A 20112-nucleotide genomic window follows, 5' to 3' on the forward strand; every position below is an offset into this window, starting at 1 on the left:
ACTAGATAATATTTCATCTTTTTGCCAGAAAGCATCAGGACATTTATCTTTAAAGTCTAACAGTTGTAGTAGGATATACTTCAGAGTTGATCATACAGGGTGAGTTTTAGTTACTCATGGATGTTTTCAGTGTGTAGATTCAGGTCCTCTTTTTTTTTTTTTTTTTTTTTTTTTTAAGGAAGTTTCCTTAGATTACAGTTTTAAATATTAGCTCTATTTAGATTTTCTTTGGTGACTCCAATTATGACTATTTCTGTTACAATCGCTTTTTCTCTGACCCTCTATTTCTTCAATTATCACATTTTCATTTCTTGATTATTTTCCTGCTTGTTTCAATGCTATTTATTAATTTTTCATTTGAATCTATTGTCTTGGACACCTTGTCATTTAGAATTCATTTGATAGGATCTTCTAGTTTTCTTTTCCCCTGAGTTCGGTCAAGCCTCATTTACTCCTTTTTTGTCCACTTCTGCTCTTAGTTTATTTTAATTAAAGGTACTTTAATCTGATTAAAGGCTTTCATATCTCCCATGTACTTGTTTGAGGCTACGTAATTAATTTTGGAGCATTATATTACAGTTTTAGCTCTTTTTTTTTTTTTTTTTTTTTTTTTTTACAGTTTTAGCTCTTACTGCATCTTTTGCCTTTCTTTTTCAGTAATAGTTTTGTATAGATATGGTCTACTTCTTTTTTATTTCATGGACAGGGTCAACAAGTGCTCTCCTTTGTCAGAACAGTCCTCTTCTGTGTAATTTTTTTTTTAAGATTATTTATTTATTTATTCATGAGAATGAGGGGGTTGGGTAGAGACACAGGCAGAGGGAGAACCAGGCTCCATGCAGGGAGCCTGACAGGGGACCCGATCCCGGGTCTCCAGGATCATGCCCCGGGCCGAAGGCAGGTGCTAAACCGCTGAGCCACCTGGGCTGCTCGTAGGACTCTTGAAAGGAAAAGTGTTGTAAATAATTTTAGTTGCAGTGGAACATCAAGCACATAAATACAATAAACATTTCTTAACTATGTAAGTATTGTTTTAATGATTTTTAGAAGTGTGTTTAAGCAGAAAAGTCTCATTAATCAAGCATTCTAGGTGCCGCATAGTGGGGTTTTTTTTCCCCCCACTTCACAATCTGTTCTCCATTAGTATGCAGTTTAAAAACTATTATTTAAAAATTATGTGTTTCGGGGGCAGCCCTGGTGGCCCAGCAGTTTAGAACTGCCTTCAGCCCAGGGCGTGATCCTGGAGTCCCAGGATCGGGTCCCACATCAGGCTCTCTGCATGGAGCCTGCTTCTCCCTCTGCCTGTGTCTCTGCCTCTCTCTCTATGTGTGTGTCTCTCATGAATAAATAAATAAAATTTTTAAAAAAGTATAAAGTCTCTCAAAGCATGTTTTTTAAAAAATTTTATCAACTTTGAAGGCTCATTTCTGTTGTGATTAAGTATTCAGATTTTTATTTATTTTGGTTAATTAAAATGGTTTTTGGTTTATTTGGTATCTATCTCATTAATGGAAGTTAAAGTTTAAATATTGGGGAACGTTTATTGTTTGAATCATCTCATCCTTACTTGCTTTGTAATATGTTTCAAACTCAGGACAAAACTCTGTTTTCATCTCTCAGATGCATACATCTACTGGAGGGGGATTCTGTGACTGTGGAGACACAGAGGCATGGAAAACTGGCCCTTTTTGTGTAAGTCATGAACCTGGAAGAGCAGATACTACAAAAGAGGTAAGAACATTATTTTTGTTGTTGTTGTTAATTATTTTTTGCTTGATGTAGTTAGATAGAAAGAAATGTTGTATGTATAGGTTAAACTCAATTCCATTGGGGATCCCTGGGTGGCCCAGCGGTTTAGTGTCTGCCTTTGGCCCAGGGCGTGATCCTGGAGTCCCAGGATCGAGTCCCACATTGGGCTCCCAGCATAGAGCCCGCTTCTCCCTCCTCCTGTGTCTCTGCCTCTCTCTCTCTCTCTCTCTCTCTCTCTCTCTCTCTGTGTGTGTGTGTGTGTGTGTGTGTGTGTCTATCATAATAAATAAACAAATCTTTAAAGAAAAAACCTCAATTCCATTAAGAATCCTGATTTTTGTGTTTCAGTATTTAAGTGTAAGGAGTTTTATTCCACTCTGTATTCAAAGAAAGAGTGAATTTCTTTCTTCTATTTGTTACGTAATCAATTTGATAAGTAAGAGTAAACAATATGTAAACCTAAAAGAGCAAATGGAACAGTAGAGTTGACACATAACTTCAATAATTGCTTTTCTTGAAGAAAAAATAGTCAATAAATTGGTTATCTGATATACATCCTAATCAAGAAAAGTGAGTAAGCCCAGATATAGGCAGTTAGGAAGGAAAATGGGAAAGAACTATAGACCCACAGAGAAGTCAGATGCTTAACCAACTGAGTCACCCAGGTGCCCCATTCTGCCTTTTTAATAGGAATTGTATTTCATGGTAAACAAGCATTTCCAGTTTATGAGGTAAAGCTTTTCTTTCTAGGTGAATACTAGCTAGCTAATGCAGGAAGGATAATAGGATTAGAAATAACATTTTGCAAACCTTGAGGAAATATTTGATTCAGACAAGATTCATTAATGGATGGTAAACCCATTAAGACATGAGTTGATAAAGAACAATATTCACATAGTTCTAAATTGTCATCTCATAGATTACTTGCTAGGCATAAAAGAAAAAACTGAAACTTTATAATGGAGGCATCATACTGTTATCTCCTAAAACTGGTCATTAGTATTAGCATCATTACAAATAGTGGGGGATATGGCATAATGAGCCTCGTCACAGGATGTAAAATAAAGTACATAGGTTAACATCTAAAAATTAGCCCACAAGGCAGCACATATGCTAAAATCGGAACGAAAAAAATAAAATAAAATAAAATTGGAACGATTTAGGGAAGATTAGTACAATGATGACAAAAAATTGTTGTGTTCCATATTTTTATGATTTCACTCATATGTGAAATTTAAGAAACAGACGAACATAAAGGAAAGGGGGGAAAAAGAGAGACAAACCATAAGAGACTCTTAACTATAAAGAACAAACTGAGGTTGCTGGAGGGAGGAGGGACTAAATGGGTGATGGGTATTAAGGAGGGCACTTGTGATGAGCACTGGGTATTATATGTAAGTGATGAATCACTAAATTCTACTCCTGAAACTAATATAATACTATATGTTAACTAAAATTTTAAAATGTGAAATATTGGGGAAAAAAATAAATACAATTTTATGAAAAATGAAAAAAATCAGTTTTTTATATGGTAGTATACCATATAAACAGAATAAAACCAAAACCACATGATTATTTTAATAAAGGTAGCAAAAGCATTTGACTAAATCCAACACACTTTCATCATAAAAGGACTTAAACTTATAATAAAAGGAAACTTCCTCAATCCTGATAGAGGGCAGCTGTGAAAAACTCACAGGGGTGTGTGTGTGTGTGTGTGTGTGTGTGTGTGTGTGTGTGTGTATAATACACTTTTCTCCTGGGATCAGGAACAAAACGGATTCTGCTCTTGTCACATCTGCCTGTATTGGAGGTTCTGGCTAGGGCAATTAGTAATGCAAGAAAAGAAATAAAAGGCATCCAGATTGGAAGGGAAAAAGTAAAACTAGATGTATTTGTAGATGACAGGACTTTGTATATGGGAAATTTTAAGGAATCCGCAAAAAAAATTATTAGAACTTAGAAGTTCAGCAAGAATATAAGTTACAAGATAATTATACAGAAATCACTTGTAGTTTTTATATTTTCTATATCAATAATGAAAATCTGAAGAAGAAATTGAGAAAAAAGTCCACATCCAGTATAGTATCAAAGAAAATAAAATATTTAGAAGTAAATTAACAAAAGCAGTATAAAATTTATATTCTGAAAACTTTTTAACACTCTTGAAAGAAATTAAGGAAGATTTCAATAAATGGAAAAACATCTCTCCTTTTTTTAAGTTTTTATTTTAATTCTAGTTAGTTAACATACAGTGTAATATTAGTTTCAGGTATATAGTATAGTGATTCAGCAATTCCATACATTACCCTATGCTCATCATGACAAGTGCACTCCTTAATCCCCATCACCTATTTCTTTTTTTTTTTTTTTCCCCATCACCTATTTCATTCATTCCTCCACTCACTTCCTCTTTGGTAACCATCAGTTTGTTTTCTATAGTTAAGCATCTGTGTCTTGGTTTGCCTCTCTCTCTCATTTCCCTTTGCTCGATTGTTTTGTTTCTTAAATTCCACACATGAATGATATCATATGTATTTAGAAGACTTAAAATTGTTAATGTGGCAGTCCATTGGGTGTTTTTTTCCCAACACTACCAAACAATTAAACTCTGTTCTCTGTTGATACTGAACCAGATGTCCCACAAATTTAACTCTACTCTCTGCCTGGCAGTAGCATCACGTCCCACAGGTTAAGGTTGCAGTCCCACAAGACTGCTCCCACTTCAGGTGCCAGTTGGAAGTCTAGGTTATTCTCTTTGCTTCTGCTTCTGACCAACTAGCTATAAATCAGAGATTCCTATAACCCTCTCTTTTGATTTCATTAATTTGCTAGAGCAGCTAATAGAACTAAGGAAATCAGTTTTCTTACTAGATTGCCTGTTTTATAAAAGGCTATAATTTAGAAACAGCCATATGGAAGAGATGCATAGGGCAAGATATTTGGGGATGGGCTGTGGATCTTCCATGCACTCTAAGTTTGCCACTTCCCCCAAATCTCTGTGTGTTCGCCAACCCAGAGAGTTTCCAAATCCTGTCTTTTTTGGGGGGTTTTATGGGTGTTTTATGACATAAACACATGATTGATTAAATCGTTGGTCATTAGTGATTGATTCAACCTTTAGCCCCTCTTTCCTCTCTAGATATCAGGGATGTAGGAGTTGAAGTTCCAACCTTCTGATTGTATTCTTTGATTCTCCTGGCAACCAGCCCTCTCCTTAGGTGCTAAAAGTCACTTCATTAATGTAATGAAAGGAAGACTTTAAAAATTCCTCTTATCACTTTGGAAATTCCAAGCGTTTTAGGAGCTCTATACCAGAAATGGTGAAGACCAAATATATTTCTTCCTATAAATTGCAATATCACAGGTTATACTCCCCAAGTTGATCTGCAGATTCAACATAATTCCTATCAGAATTCCAACTGGGAATTTTTTTCTCTGTTTTAGTAATTGACAAGCTTACTTTAAAATTTATATGGAATTATACAGGACCCAGAATAGCCTTTTTCAAGGAAAAATTTGGAGAACTCACACTTCCCTGTTTCAAAACCTACTACAAAGCAGCAGTAATCAAGACAGTGTGGTATAACATAATGATAAACATAGAAATTATGAGAATAGATTTGAGAGCCCCAAAATAAACTCACATGTTTGTGGTCAACTGTTTTTCAACTAGAATATGAAAGGTGTTCACTAGGAAAATATGTTTTTATCAAATGGTAACAGCACAACTGGATATCCGTATGCAAAAGAATGAGTCTGGATCCCTAGCTCACATAATACCTGAAAAGTAACTCAAAATGGATCAAAGACCTAAATATGAGAGCTAAAACTGTAAAATTCTTAGAGGAAAACATAGAGATAGATCTTCATTACCTCGTATTTGGCAGTGGATTGATAGATATGTCAGCAAAAGCCTGAGTAATAAAAGAAAAAAAAAGATGATTACACTTTATCAAAGGACACTGTCAAGAAAATGAAAAGCCTGTAGAATGGGAGAAATATATTTGCAAATCATATTATCTGATAAGGGGAATTTGTATTTAGAACTGATAAAGAGCTCTTAAAACTCCATAATATAAAGACAACCCAATTTTTGAAACAGGCAAATAGTCATTTCTTCAAAGAGTATATATACACACACACATAGCCAATAAGCACATGAAAAGATGCCCAGCGTCATTATTCATTAGAGGAATGCAAATCAAAATCATGACATTCTTTTTCGTATCCACTAATGGCTGTAATCAAAAAGGCAAATAATAACAAGTGTTAGTGACAAAGTTTCTACTGTTGGTAGAAATACAGAATGGTGCAGCCACATTGGAAAATAGTCTAGCAGTTCAAATGACATAGAGTTGTTATATGCCCCAGCAATTCTACTTATAGGTATATACTCAAAATAATTGAAAACAGTTGTTCAAGCAAATATTTAGACACGAATGTTCATGGTATTGTTATAATGAAATAGCATCATTACAGAATAATATATGATATTCATATATAATATGGTATTCAAAACAAAAAGTAGAAAAAACCCAATGTCCATCAACTGGTAAATGGATAAACAAATGTGGGTAAATTGATACAATGTACTATTTGGCTATAAAAGGGAAGTAATGAAACATGCTTCAATTTGGAGGAACCCTGAAAACCTTATGCTAAGTAAAAGAAGCCAATTACAAAAGATCACATTATATGATTACATTTAAATGAAATACAGAATAGGCACATTTATAGGGACAAAAGAATAGATTAGTGGTTCTTTAGGTCTAGGGGGATGGAAACATGGGGTGAGGGAGGAAGAAATCACTAAAGAGTTTGTTTTTTTTTTTTTTTTTGAGGTGATGAAACTGTTCTAAAACTGACGTGGTAATTGCAAATACCTGTAAAATACTAAGAACCATTAAATAGTATATTTTGAGCAAATTGTGTGATATGTGAATTATATCTCAAACTTGAAAAATTGTAAGAGCCTCATTTATGAAATACTTTTTTTTTTTTTTTAAGATTTAGTTGAGAGAGAGATTATGCATGTGCAGGTCAGGTAAGGAACAGAGGGAAAGGGAATCTCAAGCAGATTCCCTGCAGGTCATGGAGCCTGTCATGGGCCTCCATCTCATGACCCAGGAGATCATGATCTGAGCCAAAATCATGAGTCAGATACTTAGCTCACTGAGCCACCTGGCCCTACTTATGAAATATACTTGATAAAAATGTTTAGCCTGAGCTTAAAACTTTTTGGAAATAACAGGGGAGACATGAACAAGATAAAGAAAACGACAAGGAAGATAAATATAAAATGTAGGACATTGCAAGGTAATACTGGAATGTAGGAGTTTTTTTTTTGGAAATAACAGGGGAGACATGAACAAGATAAAGAAAACGACAAGGAAGATAAATATAAAATGTAGGACATTGCAAGGTAATACTGGAATGTAGGAGTTTTTATAGGAAATATGGCCTGGTTTCTGTCATGAAGAACAAAAGGCTGGAAGTGGGGATGGGAGATTTCATTTAGATGTAAATGACTTAATAACCAAATGTAATAGATATTTTGGAAAGAATTAGGAAAACTGGATATGATCAAGACATTAGATGATATTTAAAAATTACTAATATTACTAGATATAATAATGGTATTATAATTAAGAATTCTTTTTTAGAGATATATATTATTTAGGGGTAAAATATGACTAATTTTTACCTTAAAATGCTTGAATAAAAAATATATGTATGAAAAAATAAGTTATTAAATTTAGGTAAAAGTTGTGTTTATTACACTGATCTGTTTTTCTATAAAAAAATAAAAATCACTGTATTAAACACCAAATAAATAACAAAAACATAGAAATTGTTCTTAAGCATACAAGGGAGAAAAGAGAAAGTTTCCAAATTTGTTGAATGCCCTTACAAACAATAATAGCTTTTAGAAAATGTAATGGAAGGGGCACATGAGTGGCATTGGTTAAGTGTCCAGGTCTTGGTTTCCGCTCAGGTCATGAGCTCAGGGTTATGAGATTAAGCTCCATGTTGGGCTTTGCACTCAGTGCAAAGTCTGCTCCAGATTCTCTCATCCTCTCCCTCTGCTCCTCCTGCTTGTGCACGTGTGCTCTCTCTAAAATAAATAATCTTTAAAAAATTTATATAGTGGAGGAGGGGTAGTTGGTTGGCTCTGTCAGTGGAGCATATGACTCTTGATCTTGAGGTCATGAGTTCAAGCATCATGTTTGGCATAAAGATTTTTTTTTTAATATAATAGGAAAGAAGATCTCATTCACCATAGCATGAGAAAAGATGTAATACCTTGGAAAAAAAATAAATCTACCAGCTCTATTATAAGAAACTTGAAAAGTATACTCTGTGAGCACTGGGTGTTATACTGTGTGTTGGCAACTGAATTTAAATAAAATAAAAAAAACAAAAAAGTGTACTCTGATAGGCATAAATAAAAAAATCATGCATCATTCTTGGATTGGAGGATTCAATTTTGCAAAAAAATATATATAATATTGACATTTCTAGAGTTAATCCACAAAATCAGCGTATCCCCAGCCAGATTAACAGCTAAATACTCTTTTGGAACTTCACAAAGTAATCAGAAGTTCTTCTGGAAAAATAATTTATAAGGATTGTCAGGAAAAGCTGAAATCAAGAGTTATGAGTATAAGTAGGTCTAACAAATTTAAAAAATTTTAGAGAGCATGGTAATCCAAATAATGTGACTCTTGCTACAGGAATAGACAACAAAGAATGGAATAGATAAGAGAATCTAAATCCAAACTGGTAGTAAAGATATAATTTCAGAATTGTGGTCATATATAACTAGCTAACCTTTTGAGGGAAAAAAATCTATAAAGCTTGACCAGATAAATTCCAGAAATATCAAGGACTTTTTTTTTTTCATTTTATATTGAGGATTTTTAAAAGCTTTTTTTAATTTTTTTTTTTTTAAGGAACAAATTATAAACTTGTTAGAAGGAAATACGTGTGAATTTTTTAAAATAATCTTGAAGTAGATTGGGCCTTTCTAAGATTTTGTTACAATTCAGAGGCTATAGGGATCCCTGGGTGGCGCAGCGGTTTAGCGCCTGACTTTGGCCCAGGGCACGATCCTGGAGACCCGGGATCGAGTCCCACATCGGGCTCCCGGTGCATGGAGCCTGCTTCTCCCTCTGCCTGTGTCTCTGCCTCTCTCTGTCTCTCTGTGACTATCATAAATAAATAAAAATTAAAAAGGAAAAAATTGATAAATTTGCTTCTGCAAAAATTTATAACTTCTTAATAGCAAAAACTTTGTCATGAACTAAATGACAGTCTAGAAAAAACATTGTAGTGTGTCATAAAAGGTAATTAAGAAACCCTTGGTATCCTGTATATTTGTGCTTTGTGACCACTCGTGTATAGTATACTTTACAAAACTCAAAATGGAAAGAAATGGAATTATATTTGGAGAGGTAAAATGTGTTGTCTTCTCTTGGGTAGAAGCCTTAGAGTACAATAGATGGGCTCTAGAATAGGGGTCCTCAGTTTGCTTTATAACCCCACTGATAGCTCTGTGATGTTGACAGGGTTATTCAACCTTTCTACCTTTCAGTTTATCTCTAAATCGGAGATAATACTATCTGCCTCACAGGGACTGTGAGAACTAAATGAGATAAAACATGCAAAGTGCTTAGCTCTAGAATATGCCTGGAATATTGTAAGGGCCCAGTAAATGTTAGGTGTCACATTAGTATTAGTATTACAGCTCCTATTACTTTTCCCATTACCTTTCTTCTGATACTAATTTGTGTGTTTTAGAATTAACAGAAATAGAGATCTTTCACACAAATTCTATCATTTTGGGACGCCTGGGTGGCTCAGTGTAATCCCGGTCTGGGGATCGAGTCCCGCATTGGGCTCCCTGTGAGGAGCCTGCATCTCTCTCTGCCTGTGTCTCTGCGTCTCTCATGAATAAATAAATAAAATCTTTAAAAAAGAAAATCCTATCATTTTATCCTCATTACTACTTCATGAGGTAGATACAATAGCTCCATTTTATAGAAGTAGAAACAAAATCTCAATAAAGCGACTTGCTCAGGTTTGCATATCTAGTCAGTGGCAAAGTTGGACCTAAAATTCAGATCTTTAGATTCTGAGTTCTAGCACAATTTTTAAAATCTTGAACTTAGAAATATTTTCAAATTTATGAAAAGCTACAAGATAAAAATAGTACAAAGAATATTCGTATGCTTTTTACTCATTCATCAATTGTTAGCCTTATCCTCCATTTACCTTCCTATTCACTCGATTTTTAGATTGCCTCTTCTGTCTACTCATTTACCTGTCCTAATATCAGATGGTCATTCCTTCATTTGACAAATATTTATCACGTGCCTGTTACTTGATTAAATATAACCAAATGTCCATTACCTGGAATACCAATTTAATCCTTTCAAATTTATTACCATTTTTGTTTTAACAGACGCTTTTAATTTGGATTATTTCACTTTCCTCTTCTAATATTTTTGAAAGGGTACTGAAATATTTTGGCGTAAAGTCAGAGTAATTTGTGGCTTGGTTTCTATAACCTCTTCATTTTATAACTAGTCATTCTGGAAAAACTGTCTTTGTGTTTTAAATACCTAAAAAATCCTTGAGAGTTAAATTGACTCCTTGAATTTACAAAACTAGCTTCCCTTCCTCTCCCTCATGGATTTCCATTCCTTTTGGGATTTTCCTGAATCTTAATGGCCTCAGAACACTGAATTTAGTTCTGAACTAAACTTTTCTTGGATTTCTGTGGATTTAGAATTAGATTCAAAAAGTGGTTGGTCATTCAGCCTTATCCTAAAAGTAAATCTGGATATTCTGGAACTGATTGATTATCTGGAGTTGCGAGAAAGGCACCTATGGCTAGCATATAACTAATCATTTCATACAGCACAGTCTTGTGTACATAGCATTTTGTTTCATCTTTGCTTTGATGAATGTGAAAGCCATACTCTACCAGGTGTATGGCACTGTGCCAGTCATAGGGGGATTTACCAAGTATAATCAGATCTGGCTGATACTAATCAGCTAATCATCCAGCTTTTGGCAATGTCTTTTGAAGAGAGGTCTTTTTCTGGTATATGTAAAAAGCAGTTTCTCTCTAGTTCTGCAGTACATTTCTGGATTGATGATTAAGTTGGGTTTTTTTTTTTTCTTTTAGATTATAGCTCCTTTTGTTTCCTCATTGACCTTATTTTCTAAGCTTTTAGATGCTTTGCTTGAAAGTTTCTTATATACTTACTGGACCTCTTCTTAAGGACTTACCTTTGATTGATACATAGGTAAGTAACTCATTACTTTTGGAAGTAATGAGTTGATATTTTTTAACTCTTCACCTCAAACTACTTTTTTTGAAGAATTCAAAAAGATACATTGAACTAAAAAAATATAAGAAATAGTAATGTAGTGGACCGTTCCTGGTCTTGGTACTTTGGCATCTTTATATCTCTCTCCAGTAAATGCTTCTGAGCAAAATCTCCAGGGAGCAGGTGACTTACTGAAGAGAAGGTAAAAATTGAAATAATGAAGCATTGGGAAGTGAGAAAGAATAGGTGCAAAAGAGTAAAAATGCATAGGTTAAGAGTTTGGTGAACATGGAATAAAATACAGTTCATTAGAACAGTCTACAGTAGATAGGTTAGGATTCAATATTAAAATCTTAAAAAAAAAAAAATCTTTTCTTGGTGGCACCTGGGTGGCTCAGTTGGCTAAGCGTCTGCCTTCAGCTCAGGTTACGATTCTGGGATCCTGGGATTAAGCCCCATGTCAGGCTCCCAGCTCAGGGAGGGACTCTGCTTCTCCCTCTGCCACTCCTTCCCACTCATGCTAGCACTCTCTCACACACACACAAATAAATAAAATCTTCTAAAAATTATGTTCTTGAATTTCTACTGGATTTTTTTTTTAATCTTAAAGAGCTACTTGATTTTTTTTTTTTTTTACCTGCTTACTATTTTGTTTAAACAGCTTTTGAGATGTAACTTGCATACCATATTAAAAAAATTCTCCCAGGGGCGCCTGGGTGGCTCAGTGATTGAGCATCTGCCTTTGGCTCTGGTTGTGATCCCATGGTCCTGGGATCAAGTCCCGCATCCGGCTCCCTGCAGGGACCCTGCTTCTCCCACTGCCTATGTCTCTGCCTCTCTCTGTGTCTCTCATGAAAAAATAAATAAATAAAATCTTAAAAAAAATTCTCCCACCTAAGGTGTACAATTCAGTGCTTTTTGTTACATTCACAGAGTTGTTCAGCCTTCACCTCATTATAGAACATTTTCATCACCCCCAAAAGAAACCCTGTATGCATCAGTGGTGACTCTCCATTTCTTATGGAAATTTCTACCCAGCCTTAGGCAGCTGCTTTTTTACTTTCTGTCCCTGTACATATGCCTATTGTGGACTCTTCATATAAATGGGATCACACTGTATGTGGTCTTTTATGATTGGATTTTTTTCACCAGCATAATGTCCAGTTTCATCCATGTTGTACCATGTACTTCATTACTTTTTATGGCCAAATAATGTTCTGTTGTATAAATATTCACGTTTTATTTATCCTTTCTTCAGTTGATAGACATTAGGGTTATTTCCACTTTTTGGCTATTATAAATAATGCTGCTATGAGTATTTGTGTATATGTTTTTGTTTCAGACATATGTTTTCATTTATCTTGGATAAATATGTAGGAGTGGAATTGCTGGGTCATATAACTGTGCTAAATATTTTGAGCATTTGTCAGACCATATTCCAAATTGGCTGCACCGTTTTTACATTTCTGCCAGCATAAAAAGGTTCAAATTTCTCTACATCTTGGCCCAGCACTTGTTACTATCTGTCTTTTTTACTCTAGTAACTGTAGCAAGTGTGAAGACCTATCTCATTGTGGTTTTGATTTGTATTTCTCTCATGACTTCTAGTATAGAGCATTTGAACACATTTTTTAGCTGAATGATTTCAACAAGTGTTTTGTTAAAGAAGTGTAGTGGTTTGTAATAAAGAGAACATTGTTTTTTGTGGGAGCCAAAGACTCAGGTTTTAGTCATCTCTGCTATTTACCTTGAATGGGTTCCTTATCCTTTAAATGTCACTAATTCTCTGCCTTTCTTACAGAATGGCTATGAGGATCACTTGAAATAATGAGAAAAGTTTTTTGTAAGCTCTAAGGGATAACTAAATGTTCTTTGATATTACCATAATTAAACTACTGAGAAAGGCAGAGAATATTCATAAGAGAGAGCATCATTAAAAAGGGGGCTATGTGGTTCTGTGTCCTTTTCTTTCTGTCTGTATCGCCAACTTGGCCACAAGGAATTAAGCTAAACTGATGTGAATAGCAACCCTCTTGAGCTCAACTTGAATTCATTCCCAAAGGATGGTGTAATGAAGTCACTAAAATAATTACAAATTAATAACATTTTGTCAACCATTTACTTGTCTACAATGTTGGTAATTATGTTTTTTTCTAAACTTTCTTTCAGAATTTACGTTGTCCATTGAATGAAGAGGTAATTGCCCAAGCCCGGAAAATATTCCCTTCAGTGATAAAATACATTGTAGAAATGACTATATGGGAGGAGGAAAAAGAACTGCCTCCTGAACTCCAAATAAGGTGGGGAAATTTTTCAAAAGAGAGAAATTTTAGCAGAGGTTATTTATATTGCAAAATAAATGTTGGAAAAATGTTTTTGTTGTAGTTATTTACTGCTTATGCATTTACTGCATTATGAAAATTTTGTAGAGAATTATCTTTTGGGAATACTTCCAAAGTGTCCATTTATATGAGATGCTTTGCTTAGGCACTAAACAGAAGATAAGACAAAAGAAGACCCTAAACAGGAGCTTCTGATTTTAAGAAAGAGCATTTTGGGGTCTTGTTCTAAGTGATTTATAGAGACCTAGCACCTACTCATCCTAGAAGATAAAGAAGTAAATGATGTGCCCCGTTTGATCCTGTCCTGGACCAACCTCCAGATTTCCTGAGAGGTATGATGGGAATAAGGAGATAGCCCTTTGTTACATGCTTTGATACCTAGGATTATTTCCCTACTAGTTTTAGGGATTTAACATTTTTAAACAAAAATCCAGCAATTGGGATCTTTGGGTGGCTCAGCGGTTTGGCGCCTGCCTTCGGCCCAGGGCGTGATGCTGGAGTCCCAGGATCAAGTCCCACATCGGGCTCCTTGCATGGAGCCTGCTTCTCCCTCTGCCTGTGTCTCTGCCTCTTCTCTCTCTGTGTGTGTCTCTCTCATCAATAAATAAATAAATAAATAAATAAATAAATTTTAAAATCCCACAATTTCTGACAGGCATAAGTCTTTCAGTGACAGTGTCTGTTCTTAACTTATAAACTTGCAAGAGAATTTCAGATCTGATATGAAGATCAAGTGTAGGCCTTCTGGGAATTTTTCTGTGTAATATTAGGAATTTCACATAATTGCATCACAAATTCAAATACAATTGTTCTTTGAGTTTACAAGGGTTTTTTTGTTTTAAGAGGAGAGAGAATTAAGAATTTTAATTTATAAAGACATTAAATGTATTGTTTTGACTCTTGCTGGGCCATAAACTGCTTGGGGAAATAAAGGTCATTAGAGATTACATCCACATAGGTTTTAATTTCAGATATGTGATAATGTCAGTTAAATCCTTTGAGAAACTTTGTGTTGGTAGATATGATACTAGCAATCTACCTGCCTGAATACAGGGAGTTGCTTGAGTTTGTGTATATAGCAGCAGCAGACTTTAGCTTCGTAGAGCTGAGTTTGAGATCTTCTCACTGCTTATTGGCATTGTGACCATGGAGGAGTTTTTCTTTTTTTTGAAAGTAAGTTCTACACTCCATGTGGGACTTGAACTTTTGACCCCAAGATCAAGAGCCAAATGCTCTACCAATTGACCTAGCCAGGTGCCCCTGTTTCCTGAGCTCTAAGAGGCCTGAAAAGATTGAGTATATTATAAAGGCGTATTGTAAACTGCTTAAAACTGATAATATGACATTTGTGTAGCCCACAACTGTATTCGCATTTTTTATGAGCTCCTCGTACCACTCTTGACTGTAGATACTATACTCTTTTTAAACATGAAAGAGGCACTGTCATCTCAACAAGATTATAAATTTAAGCAACCTAAGGTCCCTCAGTCACATGGTAGTGCTAACACTTTGAATCTGTACACCTTTTCTTGTTAAACTTAAATGTCCTATAAAACCAGTATCACTTCAAGTAAATAGAAGGTAAAAGCAAAAGTAAACTCAATAAAATTAATAAAATGTTAGCATTTATTATTGCCTCCTTGAAGATCATGAGCCCAGAGCTATCTCCCTTTGCCACACACAGTAGGAGATTAGCAAGAGTTAAGAGTAGCATTAAAAACATATTGCCACCAAACCGAAAGTAATAATTTACATCTGGAAGTAATAAAATGAAACGATAATACTGTTATCAAGAGTTTTTAAAATTTCATGGCACTGTACCACTTAAAATAACTTCCTTTACTGGTATTATAGTGGTACTTTCTCATATGGTAAGAAACTACATGGTGAGGCTTTGGTACAGATATTATATATTATTTTAGTCTATTTTTCACATTTTCCTTTATTTGTTTCAGTACCTGAATATATATCTCTTTTTTTTTTAACAGGGAGAAAAATGAAAGATACTATTGTGTCCTTTTCAATGACGAACACCATTCATATGACCATGTCATATACAGTCTACAAAGAGCTCTTGATTGTGAGCTCGCAGAGGCCCAGTTGCATACGACTGCCATAGACAAAGAGGTTCGTGAGCTTCATTTGATTTCTTTTGCTCCATTATCCATTATCAGCTTCCTGGGAGAGTCAGGTGCTGACTGAGCCCTTGCCTAGTGCTCTTTAGTATTGTGTTAGGAACAATCATACTCTTCTTTTGTTCCTTATATCCTAGGTAAATTGGTTAAAACTTGATTTTTCTTTGTATCATAATTGTAGATAAACTATTAGCTTTCCTCTTTTATTCTAAATAATTAGAAGGTTACTGAATATATTGGCAAAAAGTAGTTAAGAGTGTCAGCTTTAATCTGTTTCTGTTTATTAAAGTAACATTGTATAATTATTGAGTGCATGAATAAATGCATTAATTTTGACATTTTTAACATTATTTATTGCAACTATTTTTAGCATATTACTAATTCTATGGTCCTGCCTTTTTTTTTTTTTTTTTAATACCTATCCAAAGCAAAATGTGTTCCTCGGGTATATAGGAGGAATATTAACCTAATCCATGTCCTTAAAAGGAGTATAATATAGTGGAAGAAGAAGCTTCGTAAAGTGTTAAACATTTATGTTGTCTTCCAACTGTTGCCCATCTACTGACTTTAGGCAGTTGACAAATGATTAATAATTAAGAGCTCATTAGGCCTTTGGGCCACATATTATTGATTGGGATTGTCAGTCTACTACTTAATTCTCATGTTTGTTTATAATTAGGGCCGTCGGGCTGTCAAAGCAGGTGCTTTTGCTGCTTGCCAGGAAGCAAAGGAAGATATAAAGGTAATTTTTTGAATTAGGGACGAAAGAAAATTTTGGAATTCACATTCCAAGAGCCGAAGTAAAGCAATTACATGATTGAAGTGGTTGGGCATCCTAAGTAAAGGTAGGGTTGGGCCCTTTAAATTCAGAGATTTGAAGCTGTGTTATATAAGATTTTTTTTTTGAAGAATAGATTACTTATTTAAAACGTTTTAAAACTAGTTTTTTTGTTTTTTTAATGCTTTCATTTGTAGAGTCATTCAGAAAATGTCTCTCAACATCCACTTCACGTAGAAGTATTACACTCTGAGGTTATGGCTCATCAGAAATTTGCTTTGCGTCTTGGCTCCTGGATGAACAAAATTATGAGCTATTCAAGTAAGCATATTGCCTGTTTTTCTTATTTCTCATAAAATACTGGTTTTTTAAATAGCCACAAATTTTTAAATGTCATTGAATATAAAACAAAATTTTTCATTTTTTGGTTTATACATTTTGATTAATTTTTAGTTGTACCTCAAACCATAAAAATATTTATGGTCATAAATAATATTTTATTGGCTTTTGATTCTTTGATATTGACAGAATTATTCTTAATATCAAACTGGGAAGATTAATGTTATTTTTTTCTCATGTCATTGTAGGAAACATACTTTTGGGAAGAATGTTATGAGAATAAAAGTTATCTGACCTCTTTTGTTTGTAGGTGACTTTAGACAGATCTTTTGCCAAGCATGCCTTAGAGAAGAACCTGGCTCTGAGAATCCCTGTCTCATAAGCAGATTAATGCTTTGGGATGCAAAGCTTTATAAAGGTGGGTAGATCTTTGCTTATGCTGCTTGCCATGAAGCATGACCTTAAAGTGGAGCTATAATATGTTTTGTTTGTTAAATCAGTGGTCTTGATTGATAAGATATTATACTTTAAGGAAAAGTTAACCAATCAGTATGTTTTCTCTGTGTTAAAACCCAGGGTTACTGTCTTTTAATTATAGTGTCTTTTCGTTTAGTCAGAGCCAGTAAGAAGAGTCTGTGTATATATCCATGTACTGCCATTATTAAAGCTATGTTAATTTTTATTTTTAAAATCCAAATGCAGAATAAAAAGTGAAAGGTGAGAAAAAGGCTGAAGGGAATGGAGAAGGGAAGACACAGAGTAAGAGTAATTTTGAGTGAAATAGAATAAAAAGGAATGGAGAAAGTTTGGACATAGTAGAGTGAGGTAAGGCAAAGTGGAGGAGCAGAACGAGGGAAAAGGAATATATGTATTTTAAATTCTAGCTATTATTAATATGATAAATGCTACTCATATTTGAGTCCTTGAGGTCTATTAGTATGTGAAATATTTTTATAATATTCTGCTGCTTCTAATAGCTGGAATGTTTTTTTTTTTGCCTTGGTGATACTCTTCCACTTCCCCCAAAAATGATCTGTAGGTGCCCGTAAGATCCTTCATGAATTGATCTTCAGCAGTTTTTTTATGGAGATGGAATACAAAAAATTCTTTGCTATGGAATTTGTGAAGGTAATTGCTCTTTATAAATAGATATCAATAATAGAAAAAGAAAACCATTTGGAAATGAAGCTGTAGAAACAGAGCAGATAATTATGAATCAAGAATATAATTTTGTGATTTATTTCTTTGTCACAAGTCCATTTCTTTTCACATTTGGGAGTATGGAGGCAGTAGTATCAGAGAGGAGACAGGTGGCAAATGACCTATTATCTGCCTGGACAGAGCAGTAGGAGGTTATCACATTCACACATGCATCAATCCTTCCTAATAGTTTGTTTTATAACAAGTAAAATTATAACAAGTAGAAGTGGCTAGTTGAAAGGCATAGCATGGGAAAGGAACAGATAAACATCCAAAGGGAGACAGGAATTAGACAAGCAAGAGTTATACTTAACTGAGGCTAAAACATAAAGATAAAATCTACAGCTTTTTAATACTGTTTTACTGATCTATTATCTATAGCCCTTACATTATTTTATATATATTTTATATATTTATATATTTATATTTTATATAAATATGTTTATATATTTAATATTTATATATAAATATTATGTAAATATTTTTATATATAAAACAATGTATATGTGTGTATATATGTAGATATATCTATCTCTGAAATTAGATTGCAAAGTAATACATTATAGGGAATTTTTTTTTTTTTTTACCATGGTTACTTCTCTGTAGGAATTTTAGTGGATAAAATTAAATATGTAGGTCAAGGATCTGACATTATATGTGATACATGATTGGATGTATTCATAATTTTTGTTTCCCACTATATCAGGGTTGATTTTCAGCTGGTACACACCAGTATAGTTAAATTATTTACAGCCAGCATCCATTCTGTTTAAGGTTGGATTAAATCTGATTAGTTGGTTTTCTGGGTCATACCAGTTTTTAAATACTTTGAATATTGCTTTTGCTCTATACAATTGTGATAGAATCTGCTAAAGATTGTCCCAGATTCTGTTTGAGAAAGGATATATGGCACCATCACAGGTGTCTGATTTTTACCTGTGTGTGTGTGTGTGTGTGTGCATGCGTGCATGCTTTTTTTGTTGTTGTTCCTTTTTTTTGTAGTTTTTTTTTTGTAGTCACTTTTTTTTGTAGTGTGTGTGTGCATGCGTGCGTGCTTTTTTTTGTTGTTGTTCTTTTTTTTTTTGTATTTTTTTTTTTTTTGTAGTCACTTCAACTCTACTAGATTGGGTAGCTGAATTCATATTTGATCTTTGTTATTCTCTAATATATTTTTATTCACCATATTGTCTTCCATTAAAAAATAGGAATTATAGGGGCACCTGGCTGGTTCAGTCAGTAGAGCAGGCAACTGTTGATTTCAAGGTTTTAAGTTCAAGCCCCCATTGGATGTAGAGATATAATACTTTAAAAAGAAAGAAAAGAAAGAATTATAATACTTTTCATCATATGCATAGAAACAAATAAGCAGCAGCTATTAAAATTGGGATTTTAAAAGTTTTTGGTAATGTATAATTGAGTCTCCACTTACTATTGTATCTTTCAGTATTATAAACAGCTGCAGAAAGAATATATCAGTGATGATCATGACAGAAGTATCTCAGTAACAGCACTCTCAGTTCAAATGTTTACTGTTCCTACTCTGGTATGTATAAATCATTTCTTTGCAACTTTTCCAAGTAAAATCTATTTTGCTTTTTAAGAACTTTGCTTAGGGGCAGCCCGGGTGGCTCAGCGGTTTAGTGTCACCTTCAGCCCAGGGCCTGATCCTGGAGACCCAGGATCGAGTTCCACATCAGGATCCCTGCATGGAGCCTGCTTCTCCCTCAGCCTGTGTCTCTGCCTCTCTTTCTCTGTGTGTGTGTCTCTCATGAATAAATAAATAAATAAAATCTTTACAAAAAAAAAAAAAAGAACTTTGCTTAGTATTGAATCAAAACAATTTCAGAGTACTATATTGGGCTAATTTCATTTGGAAAATTGAATTAATACCTCAGTTATATCTGCATGTGAATTATACTTTAGTGGGACCCAAGGACAAGATAGCTTGTGGAGTGGGAGTGATGGCACAACCATTGTCCAGTAGTCCTGATCCCTGCAGGTGAAGTCCAGAACTGGTTTCTCAGATTCTAGACTAACTTGAGAGCTGTACCTTTTCAATACCCAGACTATTTTTTGCTATTCTTTTATTCTATAGTTATTGTGTAGGGGCAGGGGTATAGATTAAGATAAAACAAAGCAGGAGGAGAGAGTTACTGTCAAGCATTTGCATGAAATAGATGCTGATATGGTGCTATATAGGCCTGGAAGGAGAGTGGAGAATTCTGCTT

General features: G+C 34.3%; 1 protein-coding gene across 3 annotated transcripts in view; it reads left to right on the plus strand.

Moving 5' to 3' along the window:
* The window catches only part of UBR1 (ubiquitin protein ligase E3 component n-recognin 1), a 146665-nt gene that overhangs the window by 38340 nt on the left and 88213 nt on the right, over nt 1–20112 (plus strand). For all 3 annotated transcript variants that reach the window (XM_041742563.1, XM_041742565.1, XM_041742566.1), the window contains 8 exons: nt 1621–1731; nt 13260–13390; nt 15421–15559; nt 16247–16309; nt 16543–16666; nt 16995–17102; nt 17724–17812; nt 19329–19427. In XM_041742563.1, the coding sequence (XP_041598497.1) occupies nt 1621–1731; nt 13260–13390; nt 15421–15559; nt 16247–16309; nt 16543–16666; nt 16995–17102; nt 17724–17812; nt 19329–19427 (864 nt within the window). The remainder of the gene's footprint in view (nt 1–1620; nt 1732–13259; nt 13391–15420; nt 15560–16246; nt 16310–16542; nt 16667–16994; nt 17103–17723; nt 17813–19328; nt 19428–20112) is intronic.

Source organism: Vulpes lagopus, chromosome 2 (genome assembly GCF_018345385.1).
Source record: "Vulpes lagopus strain Blue_001 chromosome 2, ASM1834538v1, whole genome shotgun sequence".
Classification (NCBI taxonomy): Eukaryota; Metazoa; Chordata; class Mammalia; order Carnivora; family Canidae; genus Vulpes; species Vulpes lagopus.